The 19,238-nt window shown below is 34.6% G+C and overlaps 1 protein-coding gene across 50 annotated transcripts in view; it reads left to right on the top strand.

The window, feature by feature from the left end:
• Positions 1-19,238, top strand: part of RIMS1 (regulating synaptic membrane exocytosis 1) — a 323,528-nt gene that overhangs the window by 214,763 nt on the left and 89,527 nt on the right. For 14 of the 50 annotated variants that reach the window (XM_069851383.1, XM_069851367.1, XM_069851363.1 and 11 more), the window contains 4 exons: positions 775-858; positions 5,092-5,169; positions 7,358-7,429; positions 14,061-14,173. In XM_069851383.1, the coding sequence (XP_069707484.1) occupies positions 775-858; positions 5,092-5,169; positions 7,358-7,429; positions 14,061-14,173 (347 nt within the window). Of the gene's footprint in view, positions 1-774; positions 859-5,091; positions 5,170-7,357; positions 7,430-12,529; positions 12,713-14,060; positions 14,174-19,238 lie in introns of all 50 variants that reach the window. The other 36 variants (XM_069851372.1, XM_069851370.1, XM_069851409.1 and 33 more) reach the window with 5 other exon arrangements.

The raw sequence follows: 19,238 nt of genomic DNA, 5'->3' as shown, positions 1-19,238 counted from the left end.
CCAGTCTACAGTATATTATATATAATTCTAAATTTAATGAGCTTTATCAAGAAAAAAAAGGACATAAGACACCTGATTTCATTCACAATTCAGGCCCTTTTTGTTAAATTTAATTATATAACAATCTGCTGGCATATATGGCAAGGATACAGAGAAATGAATGGAAGAAGCAGCTGGCTGCATACACTTTTGACGTGTATTTTTAAAGAAAAAAATAATTTAGAACTTGTTCACAAATATGTGTCACTTAGTTGTATCTAATTAGTTTATGTTTACTTTCTTGCTTTATACCTTATTTTTTCTTATAATTCATAGACCTGCATTTTTAATGAGAATACATTTTTTGGTGCAAAAAGCTAGGAGAGATGGGCTTTACAAAACAGCAGCCTGTAGTTGGCAGAAAATGACCACCATATGGTCTTTGAAAATCACTTCTAGTTTGGAATTACTACTTTCTATGTGAATAACAGGGTTTTAGATAGTCCAGTGTTTAAGATTTTTTGAAAACTTTATGGTATGCTATGTAAAAGATTTATATCAGTCTAAATTCCACATCTTTGGGCATACATTCTCTTTGCTCCAGCTGTAATCTTTCTGCATTAAGCAGTTGTAAGAATAGTATACTTGAGAATTAGAAAACTACTAGAAAAAATAACTGAATTACACACTTCCATTACTTTTTGGGGTATTTTTCCAGTCCCTAATCCCATATATTTAATTTTCTCACAAACTAAATATCCTATTTTTTTCCTGTTTTATTGAATGGGCAAACAGGGGTAAATGGTCCCCCTCCCTAGAGAGGAGACGACCTACTAGTCCCAGGATTCATATCCAGCATGCTTCTCCGGAGGATGACAGGTACTAGTCAACTCCTCCCAGTTGAAAAGTGGCTTACTGCATCTTGCACTCTCAGAGGAGTACACTGAAATTTAAAAGTTTGCATATACATAGAGAGAGACTTAAAACCTCCAGAAGCCCAAAATAAAACAGCAGCTTAGGTATCATCTCTGGGTTTTGTTGAGTTGTTACAAAGCACCCAGGAATTAATGTTTATTTTCAACTTTTCTCTTTGTCTGAATGGTCAAAAGCCATGAAATAAGATGTCTATTACAACAGATCATCTGTGTTAATGTTCTTTAGTCTGTTTTTACTTGCTTCTGTAAATGTTGCTGGTGTTTTCACTGTGGTGCTTCATAATATGATAAATTGTTGTAGAGCCTGTTCTTGTCTAGGTGTTTATTTTTATTTTTTATTGGATTTTTTTTTTAGTTTTTTAACAAACTCTTCTTCAGAGTGGGGGATAAACTCCACAAACTGATATGTCAGAGGTCTTGGTAACACTTGCTAGTCAATGTATATAAAAATAGGCACTGTTCATAAATTCTGTCCTAAATCAGGATGATCTCCATGATGCAGATTTTCCTAACAAGGTAGGTTTTGATTAAGAACACCGGCGCTTTAAATAACTCTTTTAATGCTTAATAGCACCTAGAATTAATAGAAGCACTTTTAATTTTTTTTTTGTCACCATAAACTTTCTACTCAAATCTATTTTGGTATTCCATTACTTTGGTAGTAGTAATTTTTTTTTCGTTATCTTTTTTCCATATAGAACTAAGCATTTTTCAAGCAGACATACTTTTTATTGAGATGCAAATTGAAAATTTTCTGTGCAATTTTTTTTTTGTTTTACAGTAAATGACAGGATAAAGATGGTTCGTGTAAATAATCTGTACATGTGTAAAATCTTATGAACTTGCATTTAAAACTGGAAAATCAGTATATGGATAAAACTCAGTTACAATTGTACTAGTGCTTACCTTCTGCTAAAGTCTATCCTCAGCCCTTGTATTTTTATGGTAATTTATCATGTTTGCTTGATACTGGATGTATTCCACTAATACAAGGTGGGAAGAGTATAACTGTGCTTGGATAGCTTTTCTTCTTTTCAGTTGAATAAGGCAGTGTTTTAAATTATAAAGTTAAACTTGTGAAACATTATTTCAAAATTGTCCCTCCTTACAGATACTGCATTTCTAGAAATGATGCAAATACATCCTTCTGATGGGGTGGCTATTAATAGTTTACAAATGTACTTTGTATCTTTTAGGCAATTTTAAGTAGTTTTGCTTCCCATTCTTAAATCGATTGAAGGATTGTCTTTGACTTGAGTGGGTCAGACTTAAAATCTTGTCATTGAAATGACTACAATTGAGTCTCAATAATTTCAGATATCAATGAAGTGAGGCTTTTATCTAAACACTGCCATTCGTAAGGGGGAATTGTAAGCCTCATATCAGCCAAAGTTTTGCAGAGAGAGACTGAAATAATGTAATACCTGTTAGCAAACATATTACACTAAAGCATCTATAGCATATATAGTCTGTAATGGGAAAGATTTTGAACTGGAGAGATAGTCTGATTTTCTTAGTGAAATCAGTGCCTTCTTGTGCTTGCAAGTCCTGTAGGTAATCTGGTCACCGAATCCCAGTGATGGAGTCAGAGATGAACCGAGAAGGAATTTAGGCAACCCTAGTCCTGATGAGTGGTTGCAGCCTCCCAGTTCCAGGATCTTTTTCCCAGATTAAGAGAAGTTCAGAGAATGTTGGGCTCCTTGTATTGCATGCCCAATACAAAATAATAGCCCACCTTGTGTGTAGAGAAAGTATCAGTGAGGGGATCAAAGGTGCTTTAGCTTTGTTTTCAGCTCTTCAAGTTTATAGTCATTCTGATGAATATAAAATTGCAGTTTATATTCTGCATAGCTTATGCAGTTGGCCAAGACCATTCAGTTCTATAATTTATGGGTTTTTTAGATGTGCATGTGTCAATTTGACAATTGTAGCAGTGAGTGTCAGGGAATGACTGATGGATCAGCAGTGATAACTAAGTGTTTATCACTGCTTTCAAATCGTATTTTCACAGATTAATTGACTTTGGCAGATGTCATCTTGTTCTTCATTTGAGAACATTCCAGATTTATCTTACAAATTGGCCCAATTTGCATGTAGGGTGCCATCAAGAAGATCTATTTCTGAATACATTTCTTAAACATATGACTTATGCATTATTTCTAATTTTGATAATTTAAATTCCGGTTTTGCAACATTTTGTTTATTGAAAATGATTCATATGTAAATTTCAGTAAAGGTTTTAGCAAGACAGTTGTTATTCTGGATGTTTTTTCACTTGCCATGTCAGAAAGAAATGTCTCCTTGATGTACCTTAACAAGGTGAAGACATAGTTTATAGGTTATTTCAGGATTGAGAATTAACAAGAATTTCATTAGTATCTTGTACTTCTTTAAGACATTTTAAAGAATAGTTTTTGGTCATTGCTGGGAGTTTTTTGGGGCTTTTTAAATTAGAAAATAGAAAGTCTATCTAAAGTGAAAGACGTTCAGGTAACTGGAGAACTGCAAAACATAAGTGATGATAAAAACCAGGAGAATGAAAGTTGAGTATTTAATGGTAGATGGGAATTTATTCAGACTACTCCTTTTGAAAAATCTGCATATCAACATATAACCAAAACTGGATAAAGTAAACCTTTCTCATATACTTTCAGTTAAGAGAAGTGGCTTTTGGTAATCATGCATGCATCTGTAAGAATGCTTGTCCAGGAGTCATCCTGAAGCCATCTGGGGAGCAAGTACCCTTCTGGTACTTTGATGAAGAGAACTAGAGGTGTGCTGTGGTCTGCCGCTGAAAACTGATTTGGCCTGGATGATCCTGTCCCTTCTTTCCAGCAACACAATATGACTTGATAAGGAAGGCACTTTTGCAAGGTGTGAGTTGAAGTAATAGGAAAGTCCATGAGAAGCTACAGAGTAGTTGTGACCTCCCAGCTCACAATCCATGTAGATCCAGCCTTAAAGAAATCTTAAGGAAAAGTCAGGAAGTACGGCACATTCTTCATGTCTTTTTGACTACATAATTTAACAGATTCTCTGCAAACTCCTGAGGTCTCTTGTATAGGTCAATAATAAATAATTGTAGATGTTACATACTGATTTTTATAAAAATGTTATTTTGTCACTTTTGAAAATAGTGATTTTAAACTTTTAATAGGGATATTGTCTTTCTGAGAGTAGGTTTTTTTCACATTCAACAGTGATAAATATTTTGAGGAACATGGGTCTTTTGAACATGAACTGTGACTAGCTTGTCTGTATATAAAATAATGTATATATAGCATTTGTCTGTAAATATAACAAGGCCTTATTGATCAGTGATTTGATCTGACAGTTGGTAGACTTATGACCTCAAGAGAAATGTTAGGGTTTCCTCACCGTAATAGAGGTATAGATACAATTTTTTACATACCCTAGATTGTTCATGGACTGCAAATTTTGCTGAATTTTCTCATTAAAGCCAAGTTTGATATTGAAAAAAAAATCTTATGTTGGTAGATTTTGTCAAGGAAAAAATATTTTTACTCTCGGTTGCGTAAAAAACAAATAATAAGCCAAAAAGCTAATAATGTTTATGCCCAATTGAAAGCTCTGAACGAATTCTGAGATTTTTAAACAGCTTCAGCAGAAATGAAAATAATATAGAAATTAGGAAATATTCTGAACTTTATTTGAAATCTTTTTGCTATTGAATCATTGTTATCTATTAGTGTAGCATGCTGGCTGGAAACAGAATATGAAGTTTTCATCAAAATATGTGAAATTTACTTGCCTTTTCAAGCAAATTTCACAATATAATGATAAAATATGCTTTTTTCACTTCGTAATAGTAGATGTTCTGTATATGTATATAATGACAACTATTAAGCCACAGTGCTGCCATTCAGCATGTAGAGTATAAAGTTTTATAAAAAAATCATTGTGGTTTTCATTCTTTACTTCACTGCATCTTAGATTGTTGCTATTATGTCTAGAAAAAAATTAACATTTCCTAGAAGTGTATAGATTAAATTGATGGACGAGGAAATGTGAAGTATAGTCTTTCTCTGCAGACAGTGCCTTAATGCTTTTGGTTTATATATTTAACTGCATGTCTTCACCTTCACTGCATGTGACCATCTCTTTGTTTCTGCTCATTCTGTCCAAATTCACATCCATGTTTCCAAATTTTGTGAAGAACAAGGATGCTGGAGTCTTGCATTCCAAAACAGGACAGTGTAGACCACCTAAGTGCTAAACCTGGAGCAGTACAGAGGTATTCTTATTTACTCAAATCATAGTTCCAAGTAAATGAGGTGTTGGTTAGAATATATTCTTCATATGCTCTGCATAATACTTTCACATATGTAGTGTTTATTTATCTATAAGTACATGTATGCCTGTATTGTTCATACATAATATTTAATGTAAATGTGTACCTGCCAAAGCCTACAGTGTGCTCACCCTGAGCCAGGACTCCAAGTGCTGTAATAGGCAGTTGAGCTACATGGAATTATATGCTGCATCATCTTAGCAAGAGGAAGCAAATAGAAAGAAAATTTTGACTTTAAACAGTTCTAATGTGTGCTGCTCACAAGGACAGGACAGAGAGCAGAGAAATAAATAAATTCAACTCATTAGTGCTACGTATTACTTTGTCTTTCTTCACAGGAAACAGTTCCCTGCTCTCAGCTTTTCCACCTGCAAAGACAAGTTTTCTCCATTGCATGTAATGTCACATTCTAAGCAAGTGACATAAGGAGTAAGAGGAAAATAAGCCCCATAATCGACCAAACAGAAAATGAAAAGAGTAGCACCATTTGAGTGATAAGGCTGCATTCGGTGGATGTAACCATAACTTTAAATACTTTGCTAACCTTAGGTTTTAAGTAAAACTGCAGCATTTAATATGTTTTTGCCTGAGAATCCACCACGGATTTGTCCTGATAAAGAAAAAATATAAATAATGAGAATATAAAAAAAATAAATAAATCTGAAGAAAATAGTTTGCAGACAAAGGGGATTTTAATTTTTCATCCAAGCTGTTATTTTTCAGCAAGGAAATATATTCTTTTAAAACCTGAAAAGTATTAGGTAATGACCTCTGCTCATGCAAAAACCGTCTTGTATTTTGCTGCAGCGTTTTCTTTGTTTTGCAGCATACTGCATCACTATATAATATATATTGCAGTGGGTACAAATTGTGAAAATCCGCTATGATTATATTGTTTGGGTATAATTTGGCGTTTCAGCTATTTAGATTTCTTTCAGTTCAGACACTGGATTACTCTTTATAACCACAAAGTTTTAAAAGGAATATATACACAAAAAAATATTTTTACCTTTCTTTGATCCACAGTGATCCCTTTATCACTTAGCATATGACATTGATTATATTGTTGTAAGTTCCTGTACGTGTTTCTTGCACCAGGATGCAGGTTAGGGTTTTGTAACCTTTTTGGTCTCTCAATGAGTAATCATTGCTCCCTGTTTTTGACCACTCTCGAAATACTGTATGCCCTTTTTATTCTACAAAACTAATGTATATTGATGATTATCAGAGTTTAGAAGTGTAAATCCTAATTTGTAATCCTCACATTACTATGGATAGTAATGGAAATTTTGGAACACGCAAGACTTGCAGAGATTTTCATGGTATTTTTATAGTCCTGGGTTATAATGGTGAAACATACTGTACCTTTGTTCTTACATTTATTGACTCATATTACTGGTCATTCTGGTTCTGATTTACTGTCAAAGTGAATGATTGTCAGAGGTAACTAATGCCTCACTATCCATGTCAGATGAATTCTGTAGAAGATTCATGTGGGAAGGAAGTGAAGGAATGAAATAAAAGTTCTAGCTTATTTACATTGCTTAGAAAAAAATAGAATTATTTTAAATTGTTTCTCAAAAACATTAAGAAGTTTTAAGAGAAAACTTTTTGAAAAGCCAATTTTTTATTAATATAGCAACAGCAATATTTAGATCTGATATGATGCAGTATTTGATTGGCTTCTGAAATTTGGATTTAAAAGCAATTTTTAAAGTTTACATCTGAATAGTATTTTCTGTCACTTTCTGCAACATTTTTTTCCTGCTATCTATTCTGCATTTGTTTTTCCTGCTGTGAGGTAGGACTAGAAGGCCTGTGAGGAGTCATTGTTTCTAATTAAATACAGCCTGTGAAGTGGGAACTAGCTGCACATTCAGTCAGGATTAATGTTGTCCCCCTTGTTTTGGTACCTCATAACTTTCACACCATCAGCCTCAATCAAAACTAGTCAGGTCCATGTGTCCTAAAGCTCAAGTTCACCAGCCTGTTCATGAAGATAGTGGTCATTTTTTCATCTGTAAGCCATTTCTGTTATTACCTTAACAATCCATTAATAAATATATAATCTTCATATTTTTGTGTTCTTTTTCTTCTTTGTTTATTTCTTTTCTGACATGTCATTTCACAGGCAGTCCAGAAAAGTGGAAAGATATAGCAGCCAAAAACAAACTAGGAAAGTCTCCGCAACTGAAACAGAAAGGTAGGATTGCTGATCGATGAGTAAACATCGCTTATGATCAATCTAATTCCAGTTTTGGGAACATACCTCTAGTACAACTTTTAAAATAGAACCTCTGTGACAGTACCAAAAACTATGTTGTAATTTACAGTATTGTTTATTTTATGTCTATATTATAAGCACTGCTTACTGTGTTGCATACATATGGAATTTCTCTGGCATTCTCCATCATTGCATATAAACTCAATCGTAAAGACTACCAGTCCATCCATTTTATCAGCCAAAATCTGAGACTCATTGCAACTATCTTGATCTCTTTAAGATGAAACTTAGAAATGTGTATCATATTTCATGAGACTAAACTAGTTCTGCATTTTACCACTGACCAGTTTTCAAAAAATCTTATCTATTTTACAATGACTTCAACGATGAAAAAAAAGTTAGCAGATTAATAATTGAAGAAGTCTCTGCTAAAAATAATTCCACCTTGTGACATAAATTTGTTAAGTTACACATTTAAATATGTATAGAAATTTTTTATTCTGTTATTATATAAAGTTAGTATAAACACAGGGACTTTAACTTTTGTATTCATTCATTTTTTTCTGTGCTGATATTATCATCGTAACTTTTAGCTTTTATGCTATAGTAACATAGGGTTAGATATTCAAGTTACTAAGAAAAAAAATTGAAAAAAAAACCCCCATATGCTAAATCATAAGTACATTTACTTGAGTTTTAGACCCTGTGCATTGGCTAAAATAAGAGCAGTGAGGAAGGTTGAGATTCTGCCTTTGTCAGTAACAGATTTATGTTAGCATGATTAGCAGAGCTGCTATGTGCATCTGTTTACATGGTGAGGGTTGAAAAACTTCCATGAACAGCACAGACACGCCTTTATTTTCAGCAAAAATGCACATTATGTAGCAGCGCTTCAGAGCTTTTATTTTATTGCTTAAAGTTCTAGACTGTTGTTCCTGATCAAAAAAAAATGGTTCTTTTTTGCTTTGTTATGATCATTCTTTTGTCACAATAGCCCAGTTGCTTTTCCATTTTAGACCGGAGAAGCTGCCTAAATGATGGCTGGAATCCTGGCAGGGACAGTTTTGCCACTGAGATCACTAAGGCAAATTTTCCCCATTTTTTTTCTAATTAAGGGGAGCCACTGGGACCAAGGATTGAGAGGCTCACAATTCTTGATAATCATTCCAGAATATATGGTTAGAAGGGTTGGCACAAAGCTGAGGAGGGAGATGAGGTGGGAAAGAGATATGAAATGAACAGGAGAGGGAAAAAAATGAAACATAACTAGAAAGTATGGCAACAGAAAACATAAAGGAAGAAAAGAAAATATGAGCGATTATGATGACCCCAACAGAGCAGAGTGAGGGACACTGGCAGAGTACGAAGGGAAATCCCATAACAGTTGCAACTAGACAAATCAGCTTATATGTATTTACATTTCAAACCTGATATTTCAGTGTATGAACGGGGGGCCTCTTTGTTCTACAGATGTTGAAAAAACCCATATGCCTTAATAATTTCTATTTATACTGATCAGTGTTTTACACTGATCTCAGTAAAAGGTGTAAATCATTATGTTGAAATCTTAGATTTTTAGATACTGCAGGTGAAATAGGAATTGATTTGCAGTGACTGTGATTATGAAGTAGTATGCTGAATACATCAGTAGAACATGAGCTCCATCTCTGAGGATAAGCATGTTATATTTAGTTATATTTATGAAGAAGAGGCCTTTCCAAGGCTTGGGCAATGTGTTTCTTTGCTTGAAATGGTCAGCCCCAGTCTGAAATGTTGATTTTTTTTTTTTTCCTTGACATTTCAAAGCTTCTCGTAATTATAATGCATGGTTGAGGGTTTATTCATGTGGATGAGAAAGTGTGAGTCTATGGGCCAGTGTGAAATATTGCTATAGTGTCTAAATACAGAAATTTTATGGGATTTAATGGATTGAAAGTCAATACTTTAGTCATTGCTCTGCTGAGATAAATTTGGTATTATGACATTCTCAGGTAATGATTGTAGTCACTACCTAGTGCTAACGTTTGGGCGGGGAGAGTGTTGCAGGTTTGGGGGTGGGTTTATTTTTTTAAACAAAACAAAATCACTTTTCACAGGTGATTAGGAAAACTGACAAAATAAATATGGTGAGTTTTCTTTTACCTCTCAAATTAAGCAAAGTTACCAAAAGTGTGAGTCCCCATAGCAACATTTTTACTTTCCACAAGAGAAAAGCCAGCTCTGATCTCTGATGATCCTAAGAGCAATGAACCTGGTGCAACAAGAACATAGGGAGACATGTATACTTTTCTGTTTCCACAAAATGATTCACTGCTAGTACATGTGAGATACAGATGTCTACATAACTCTGAATGCTGTAGTTTAGTATTTCATCATAGATGTAATGTTGTGGTAGTTCCAGAAAGTTTTGACAATAGAACAGGCAATTAATTTTCTTTTGAAACAGCAAATAAAACTCAAGGTTATTTCTTCCTCAAATACCCATTTGTATCTTAGATTTGGTCTTTATTTTGCAATTTGCAGATCTGTCTACTATTAGCTAAGCAGATTACTAGAATAAGATATCAGTGTGCCATCAGCGTCTCTATAAAGCCTTTGAATATGATGTGATTAAGTTCTCTGTATATTGTGATAGCTTAGGAAATGGACACAAAAGGGAAAAAGCAGACCTTTCCAGGATAGCTTACAGAGTCCAGGAGTTCTCTTAATTCGATGAATTCAAGATGGGTTTCAGTAAATTGTTCTGAAGGAGTAAAAACTAAGATGAAAATCAAATACTTTCTGCCCTTGTATGTGCAAAACTGTGGTAAGACTTGGTTCATCCTAAAATGTTTTATTTCATCCCTAATTTATCATCCCAGAAATCCTGGATTTGAGGTTACCTGTCATGTGTGTTATAATACAGTTTTTAACTGTACTTGCTGTGTTCTACATAGGACCCTGTGCTGGGGGTGTGCAGGGTTGGCAGTGCTCTCTTAGTTTTTATTTATAGTTCTGTAAAGGACAGCATTTTTTATTTAGTATATGCCCCTGAGGCATCAGTCTGAAAGAAGGGAATTTGAATTTTCTTGTGTGCAGGACTAGCCAGTACCTGTAGGATTCCCCTGTAGACCATTGCCAATTGCATTAATAGGTTTGCTGCTTGCAGCGTTATCTTCTTCTGCAAGAAACCAGGAGATGGGATATACATGTATATGCTTGTTGCACTCTCATTCCTCTCGTCTCCATACTTCTTATGTCACTTGTCTTATTTCCTCAGCCACACATGAGCTTTTGTCTCCCATGCTTGTTCCATTTTTGTCTCTCTTCCTTTCAGCAACTGATTTTTCTCCTAGGCCAGCAAGTCCTTAATTCCGTTCTAGATTTTCTCCAGTTCCCTTTTAGCTCTATTTCCATTTGCACCCCAAGTAGCCTATTTGTCTCAATGTAATGCCCCAGCTAGTGCAAGTCTTAAGCCTAATTTGTCTTCATTTTAGTTAAGCAGATCGTCTGTCTTTCTCTCTTGGGAGGGGACAGGTCTGTAAAAAAGGGTATTACTGAAAAAGCGGGAGGTAAGTTTCTGAGTCTCATGTAAAATGTTTATTCTGTAAGAAAAGGACAGATTCTCCTACTGCTTCGTTGGGCTCTCAGATAAATTCCAGGATATTTAACCTCTAAAATGAGAAAAAAAAGAGTTCTGAGAATGTAATGGCTGGAGCATTCATTCACAGTAAAAGCTAGCAAGCACTTTCTGGCCCAGAGTGGCATTCATATTTACCTTATGGATGCTACGATGTTTTAACATCTAATAAACCAAATGCCTAAAAACTGGTTGCATGCAATAGTTGACATGGATTACTTTTACAGTCAGCATGGAGAAACAGGCATTCTCAGAATTCAGCTCATCTTTGTTACCTTAAGCATCTCTTAGAGTCAGGGAAATCAGTCTCTGCAGGAATTTTAAGGTTATCAACAGGGCAAGACAGGAGTTAAGCTAAAGAAGCATCAGGGTTTAAGAGAGACAATATTGCAAGGGTAAAACCAGACTTTGTTGCATCGTGACTGGACTTCCACATAAACTGTTGGTGATGAAATGGCTTTGAAACCACACCTGTTTTTTTATCCTCGGTAGGCATTTGCATGTTATCTCATATATACTTTTTATTTTAGGATGACTTTTTCAGTATATGATTGTCATATGAACTAGACAGTCACCAGGTTATTTGACTGTATCTTGTGGGAAAGTTCTGCTGGGTGTGTGAATAAAGACATCATAAGTCTGCAGAAATTTTTTAAAAAAAAACTAAACCAAAACACCCACGGTGAAATTATGTCACAGGGAATTTAAATTCCTGAAATTACAATATATACAGTAGTGCCATTTACAAATTGCTGCACTATTGGGAAACCAAGGAAGAGTAAAAAGGCACAGTTAGAATACTTTGTCACTCTCCAAACCTGAAATGTTCCAGTTCACCTTGTACTTGCAGTTTATGCAATTATTAAACTACTAATAATTATGCTTCCTTATACTAACATGATAAATCATTCTACTGCATATTTTAATTATATTTTCATTGGATTTCCTTCAGGATGTATTTCTCGTTTATGGCTTATTTCAAATTCCTAAAGAAACCAAGGCTATCACAAATGTGCTTACAAATTGTCTTTTTTTAGGACATTAATCAAAATCCAGTTAATATTTTTAACAAAGTTAAAAGGTATGGTTTAGAAACAGAAACACTTTGTGGTAAAACTAGATATTCATAGTCTACTCTGTGCTAGTACTTATGTAATACGTGTTGTTAGATTGTGTTTGCTGTGTTTAAGATGCAGCTAGGGGTTTTTGGCCAGCTGTCCACCACATGCAGTGCAGTTCAACAGTTCCACAGTTAATGTCATGTGTATCTGCAGCGGTGAGTGTTCCAGAGTTCATCATTTTGAAAATGGATTCGCATTCAGAATTAATAACTTCAAACTGAAATGTCAGCCCTGGTCGTGCAGCCAGAATTTGCAATGGTCTTTGGTGGAGGGAGGGCATGGGAAGGATGTACCTGGAGCTAACAACTGAACAGTTTCTTTTTGGCCCTGATGTTTTAGGGGTATGCTACCATGTCTTTCTAGAAGGGGACTTCCAACCCCACGAACGACTGAACAGCCAGTTATTAGGGGAAAACATCATGCTCGCTCAAGGTCGAGTGAGCACCCTAGTATCAGACCCTTATGCTCTGTACATCACCTAGCGCCCGGAGGGTCGGCGCCACCTTCTCCACTTCTGACAAGGTTGCTATTATGTGTGCAGCACAGCTTTCATGTTCTACCTCCCAGGTGTCAGTGTGGTGTTGTAATTTCCTGAGCATACATGGCGCGTTCACTCATTCTGGCACTGTAGGTTATCCTCTCTTCATGATTTTACACTTCTCCCATTTGCTCTGTGTTGCCTATCTTCACCATCCAGATGGTACTTCTTGTTGTTGAACTTAAATACTTACAGAATGTAAGAGTGAAAAATTGGCTGTTTCATCCTTCCATCATTGTGTTTTGTTCTGCATCCACATGAAAAATTATCAAAGTATTTTGCTTAAACACTGTGCAGGCAGTCACGTGCTGTTCACACAGCCAACTCTGACCTTACACCATAAGGGAAAGTCAGTTGATCTGCGTAGTGTGAAAAGCAACAGTATTTTGAACCCGCTCAAAGGTGTTACTTAAAATTGCAAATTATGTCCTTGCAACCATACTGTAGTATATAAACAATATTTATAACTATACTGAGTGTGATATTACTGAAAATAGCAAGGGCATTTAATAACTTAATAGGAAGGTCTTCCTTTCAGTGGTCTACTGCTTCTCATCTTTGTTTTACAATCTTAAACATTTTCCCTAGTTTTCAGAGGTGGCCCTACATATTTTAAATGCAAATTTGCCAGTGTTCCAAAGGTGCTTGATATGTTACACTCAGATGCTCTAGCTAGGTTTAAGAAATTAAGTAGCCAAGATCCTCTGAAATAGTGCTTGCTAGAATTCCACCAAAGTGGTTTAGGATACTTACTTAGGTAAGAATGTTAAAAATCTGGTGTATCCTTTCTGTGCACATGCACACATGCACCCCCAAAATACCAAGGTCTTTTTCCTTCTTTGAGTTCAGGGAAAACCACGTTATCCCATGAGGAATAGATACTTTCTGTCCAGTTCTCTGTGTCCTTGTGCAGTTATTGCATCAGCACAAAAGGAATACTAATATTAATAAAGTATAGAAATGGCATTTTGTATTGCCCTTGTACCAGCACAGGAGAACATACATAAATTCTGAGTCATAATCATAAACAATTCTTAGAAAAATGCTTTTCATTCCATGTTTTTTGACTAGTACTTTATTAAAACAAACAAAACAAAACAACAACAAAGCAAAGGAAAATATTTCTCCTTAGTTGAAGACAGAGAAATTAAATGTGAGGCCTTGTAAGTTTACTAGATATTCAGACCTAAGTGTGTGAATATGGTGTACACCAAATGCAAACTTCTTCAAACCCATCCTAAGGTTATGCAACTTAATACGTGCTTAAAGTTGAGGGTATAAAAATTTCCCTTCATTTAGGTTATTTTACTTTTATCTTCATTGCATTTGCAGGATACATCAACAAGGAAGTCCCACACAATCTCCTCCTGCAGACACATCCTTCAGCAGTCGCAGGGGAAGACAGCTACCACAAGTTCCAGTAAGAAGTGGAAGTATTGAGCAAGGTATCAAACAATGAGCTCATGATAGCTCAAACTCTTTGATTTTTTTACCTTTTTTTTTTACTTAAAGTCTACTTTCATAATGACGTGTTCAATGCTATAATTCTACTAATAAAGCAATAGAAGAGAATGAAAATATACTGGTAGTCTGGGAAATCCAGTAGAGATTGACCAGTGGGTTATTACACACGGTTTAATTTTTTAGTACACTTTTACGTTAGTCTACATTAAAATTCCTGTTAGAATCATGGTTCCAACACATGCCTAGTTTGTATTCAGCTAAAGAAATCAAGAGTAAAGACTGTGACAACATTTTGATGGTGTTACTCATTTCTTCTTTTGTGGTGTATATTAATTGCTGTACATTGTTAACAAAGATTAATAGCAAATAGCACAAATCTGTTTTTCTCCAGGAATTTGTAGTTTAGTGAATAAAGAATAAAAATAATCACCATGGGTAATGTGAAAGCACAGGTCATCAGCTTATTCTTAAGAATGAACTGGTTAGGCAAAGAGTGCTGTTCTTTTCTGAAAAAGACAGTGTCGTCCTACTGGTTGTGGAAGATGGGTTTTGCATACTAATATCAAATGAGTATGAATATTGCTGTTTCCTTTTCTAGCAACTTACTGCACACAGTGTATGAGCTCTTATGGTAAAATGAAATGACACAATGGATAATATTTGCACATTTGGGGGTTTTTCTGTGTTAAAAAAAGCCCGTTTTCTCATTGACTACAAGCAACAACTGAGATTGCCGTGTACTGCAAGGTTTTCTTCTATGGGAAGTTAAAGAAATGCTTCTAACAGTGATATATTGTATTGTTTTACAGAACTGTGTGGCAGATGGCTTTCTTTAATAGGCAGTGTTGCTGACCATGACCTTCTTATCACAATAGGTTACCTTAAGGGGGTTTTTGTATGATGGTTTACACTAACATGCAATCAACTAGCATTAATTTTATGGCTTTGAGCTGTGATGACACACCACACCTTCAGTTAACACACACAAAATGTATTCTTGTTTTATACATATGTTTATCCTGAATGATTATTATACTAATAGAAGTGACTTCTATTAATTTTGAACTTTCCATTCAAGTCCTCTTAGTTCATTTTGCAGTGAATCTAGGCATGCTTGGATTATAAACTAGCTACAAACTACTTCTACCGCTTCTATTTCTGCGTATTAGTAAATTGGGATCATTTTAAGGAAATGTGATAAATAATGAATTTCAAATTTCTTTCATGTTTCTTCTACAATTTCAGAACTTGGTACAATGTATGACGATGAATCAGCTTTTAATTTACTTTTAAGTTGTCTTTCCTTTGGATATTCATTTATCATCTTTCTGCTGTTCTTGATAATTGGTGTGGTGAGAATAAAATACTAGTTTATGTTTTGTTAAAGACATTGGAAATGATCGTAGAACTTACCATGAAAATGGGTGGAGATGGGATGCATATAGAAGAGGAAAGAAAACGTGAAAGTTAAGCAGAAGTGTAAAATTACTCTAGGTTTAGAAAGGTGTTGATAACATGAACATCTGTAAAGTAATGCTGTTTCACTGGACTCTTATTTTCATTTGTGGTTGATATGCTTGCTTGCGTCTTCTATATAAAATGTACAAGCAGGATGTGACATACTGTGTAGTTATATATCATATCGCCTATGTCAATATGGCTATATTACAGCACATGGAAGTGAAGACTAAAGAGATTTCCTTCTCTACTTAGGACTTTGTTTTTTTCTCAGGGACTGGCTTGTCCTTTTGAAGGGGAGTTTTTCCTGATTTTACCAATGGTTAACACTTGGTTCAAGCTGAGAATACATCTGCAGAGAAGCACTACATTGAATAGGTTTTATAAAATATTTTTTAATGGTTTTGTCAGTATCTTCAGAAATAATTATTTTTGTATGTATATAGTTTATACTACTATAAGAAATTAAATTCAGGGAGGTTATAATACCATAGCATTTGCTCTGACTTACAGTATCAAATTTTAATATTAGTTTCATATCTTTAATCCTTTTCAAATGAGTATGAGGGTCAAATGGAGTGACTAGAAGTGTTCTGACATTAATGTAGGAATGAATGTGAAGCATATTGAAGTCTGTAAAAGATTTCTGTTAGCTGTACTTGGAAATACATTGTGTCCTTACTGATTTCAATTCAGAGTTGCCATGGAGATAGATGTCAAAACCTAGTACAATATATAACTGTTGTAGGAAACATTTCAAAATTCTTTGCATTTTCTTCATTTAGAAATAAAGCTACTTCTTGGTGGTCAGTATTGACATCCTGTATTTCAAGAAAATCCTCTGTGATATATCATAAAATATCATTTTTATAGTAAAGTACTTCTTCACACTCTATGCAAAGGCTCTTGTGTCAGGAGGGTTGAATACACATCTAAATATATACATCTATAAATCTGTGTCTGTTTTACAAATCACAGTAATTGCTGTAAAAAGATTAAATGTCTTTATATCAAAAATGGGTGTTTTATTTGCCATTTGCTTATTCAGGAGGCATAGAAGAATCTGATTAAGTAAATTTATTACTCTTTAAAGCTCTCATTATGGAACACATGAGAGGTAATGAAGAAGCAAGAGACTGATAGTGGTTTTAATCTTGAGAAAGAGTGATATTTTAACTTTTAATCTTAGATGGAATTTTTACTCTCAGTCTTTAATTTTTATCTCTTAATTGTAATTGATCATATCTATGCTAATGGCGGCTTCTAGGACTGATATTGCATCTCAGACATTCCATTTTGTCATAGTTAAGTTTAGAACTAAAAACCCCACATTTGTTTTATTGTCTTTACCAAATGGTGATGTCTTAGCTACTGTTCTGCTCAGCAGTTTCGGAATCATAAAAAGTCAACTTGTAAGAAAATAAATTAATTTTAACAGGTCCTTATTGGAAGACACTTTATTAAAAACAAATCTCATAGAAGTAATTTTGACAGAGAAGAACAAAGTAGTGGACCCTATTTCATTACAGAAACGGGGTTGGTACTACTAATCACAAATAAGAGAAAAAACCCTAAAATCTAGAGGAAGAAGTCCAATTTAAGAACAAAAACTTAAAACAACGTAATTCTGCAGATCTGCCTAGTTTTGAGTGAGGGAGAGAGGTAGTTATTTGTACTTGGAACAGTTCTAAGTAAATAATATTTTTAGCAACTCCAGTACATACATACTTTTTAGAGTGGCTACAGTTAAAACTTACGGAAGCCTACAATCTTAGGCAATGTGATTTTTACTTTAATCCCAGTGATATTCAAGGAAGACATGGCTGTATCACTTTCCTTTCCAACCCCATCAGCAGTATTTCCTGGACTGCGAGATACACCGGGATGTTATTGCAACTAAAGATCTTGAGGTGCTTGAATACTGAAAGCTAGACCGGTATAGGTATGTCTGTGTGTGTTTTCAAAAAGTCACAATTTATTAGTCATTGTCCTAACTTATGCTACTAAAGAAGTGGTTTTTGTTTCATTGAGTGATAATTTTATAAAAGGAACTAATAATACGAAGATGTTTGGGCTCAGTGACTAAAGCAGTGAAATTCTAAGCCATGGTAAGGAGAATGCTGTGTTCTCAATATGCCATCCTGTGCCAAGCTGTAAGAGATTTGTATCAGTAGTTTTTTTTTAATTGTGTCATGTTTGGGTGGGGCTGTGCAAATTGTTAAGAGGAGTGGAGATTCTGCATTGACTTTGTTTTTCAACTGTTTCTATAACAACTTTGTTATGTAGTTCTGTAGTTTTTAAATGATACCTTTGTCTAAAGCATATTTCTGTGGTTTTTACTCCGTCCGTCCTCTGTCATTGCAGCTATCAAATGTCACAGGAATTCTTGCTTGAATAGGATTTGAGGGTGGGTCTCTATAGTTTTGTATAATGGTTAATCATTGTATTGATCAAGGGAACGAACAAAGCCTGAAGATCTGTGGCATTTTTCTATGCTGCAGTAAGGAATATTAGCAGTTCTAGCAAGTGAATACTAAAAAACATATTCTATACCGTAGGAATTTATGAACCAGCGAGATAAATTTGCAATGATTGCAATATAGGAACAATCTTTAAGTGCTAATTCATGCAAAACGGGTCTTTCTCCCTGTATCTCCTTCTCTTTGGCTCTCCACAGCATGATTTCTTTTTCATAGCCTTGACAATGTGGTTTCATGTTTCAGAAGTCCTGTAATGAGAGTAAGGTTTGTGATAATAAGCAGCCTATTTAGATGTAAAAAGCGTCTGTAAATATAATTGAACTAGTGTGGTTGAATATGTTTCCAGTGGTATGTGTTTACAGCAATAGACCTTATGTGGTGAACTTTAGAAAAGTTTTAAGTGCAACCAACATTAAGTACTGCTGTATCTTAGCTCATGTTAGAAAAATCTCCATGAGCTTTGTGCATAGCTTGTATACAGGGTGAAATGTGTGAGTGTGTGCATACACACTAATGTTTCATGAGGTAAAGCTACTTTGAAAACTCTACTGGCACTGAATGGGGATTACTTGTATAAAGTTCATTTGTATAATACATGTACAAATCTTTAATGGTAATGACATCATAGAGGAATGACATGTTTTGACGTCCAGTGTTTCCTTTTATCCAAAAATAATCAGAATTTCATACAGAAATACAGAATTAGTATGTTGTCAAACAATACATTTGTGTTGCAAATATCTTTTTATTATTAACTAACTCAAGATCCTAAAAAAAATTAATGGCTAGTGAAAACTGCTCTGTGTATATGTACTTGATGATCGAAATGTCATTGCAGTGAGAGTGTGGCTTGAGTAATAGTAAAAGATCAAAACCTTTCAGTTAAAACATTTTTTCGGACACATCAGTATAAAACTTGAGTGGCAAAAGGAAAAGAATAAGTTATTTCAATTTTAGATTTTAGTCTTTTAACATTGTTTGTTTTGTCTTCATATTTCTGGTTTTATTTTGAAATTATTAGGTGGCACTGCATATTTTGAGGCAGCTTGTGGAATCTTTGCTCATGCTGGAGGGTATTTTTTCTCAGCATTGCTAACTCTTACAAATG

Source organism: Phaenicophaeus curvirostris, chromosome 2 (assembly GCF_032191515.1).
Source record: "Phaenicophaeus curvirostris isolate KB17595 chromosome 2, BPBGC_Pcur_1.0, whole genome shotgun sequence".
NCBI classification, from domain to species: Eukaryota; Metazoa; Chordata; class Aves; order Cuculiformes; family Cuculidae; genus Phaenicophaeus; species Phaenicophaeus curvirostris.
The sequence above is the reverse complement of the archived record's forward strand: the minus strand, read 5'-3'. Positions and strand labels throughout refer to the sequence as shown.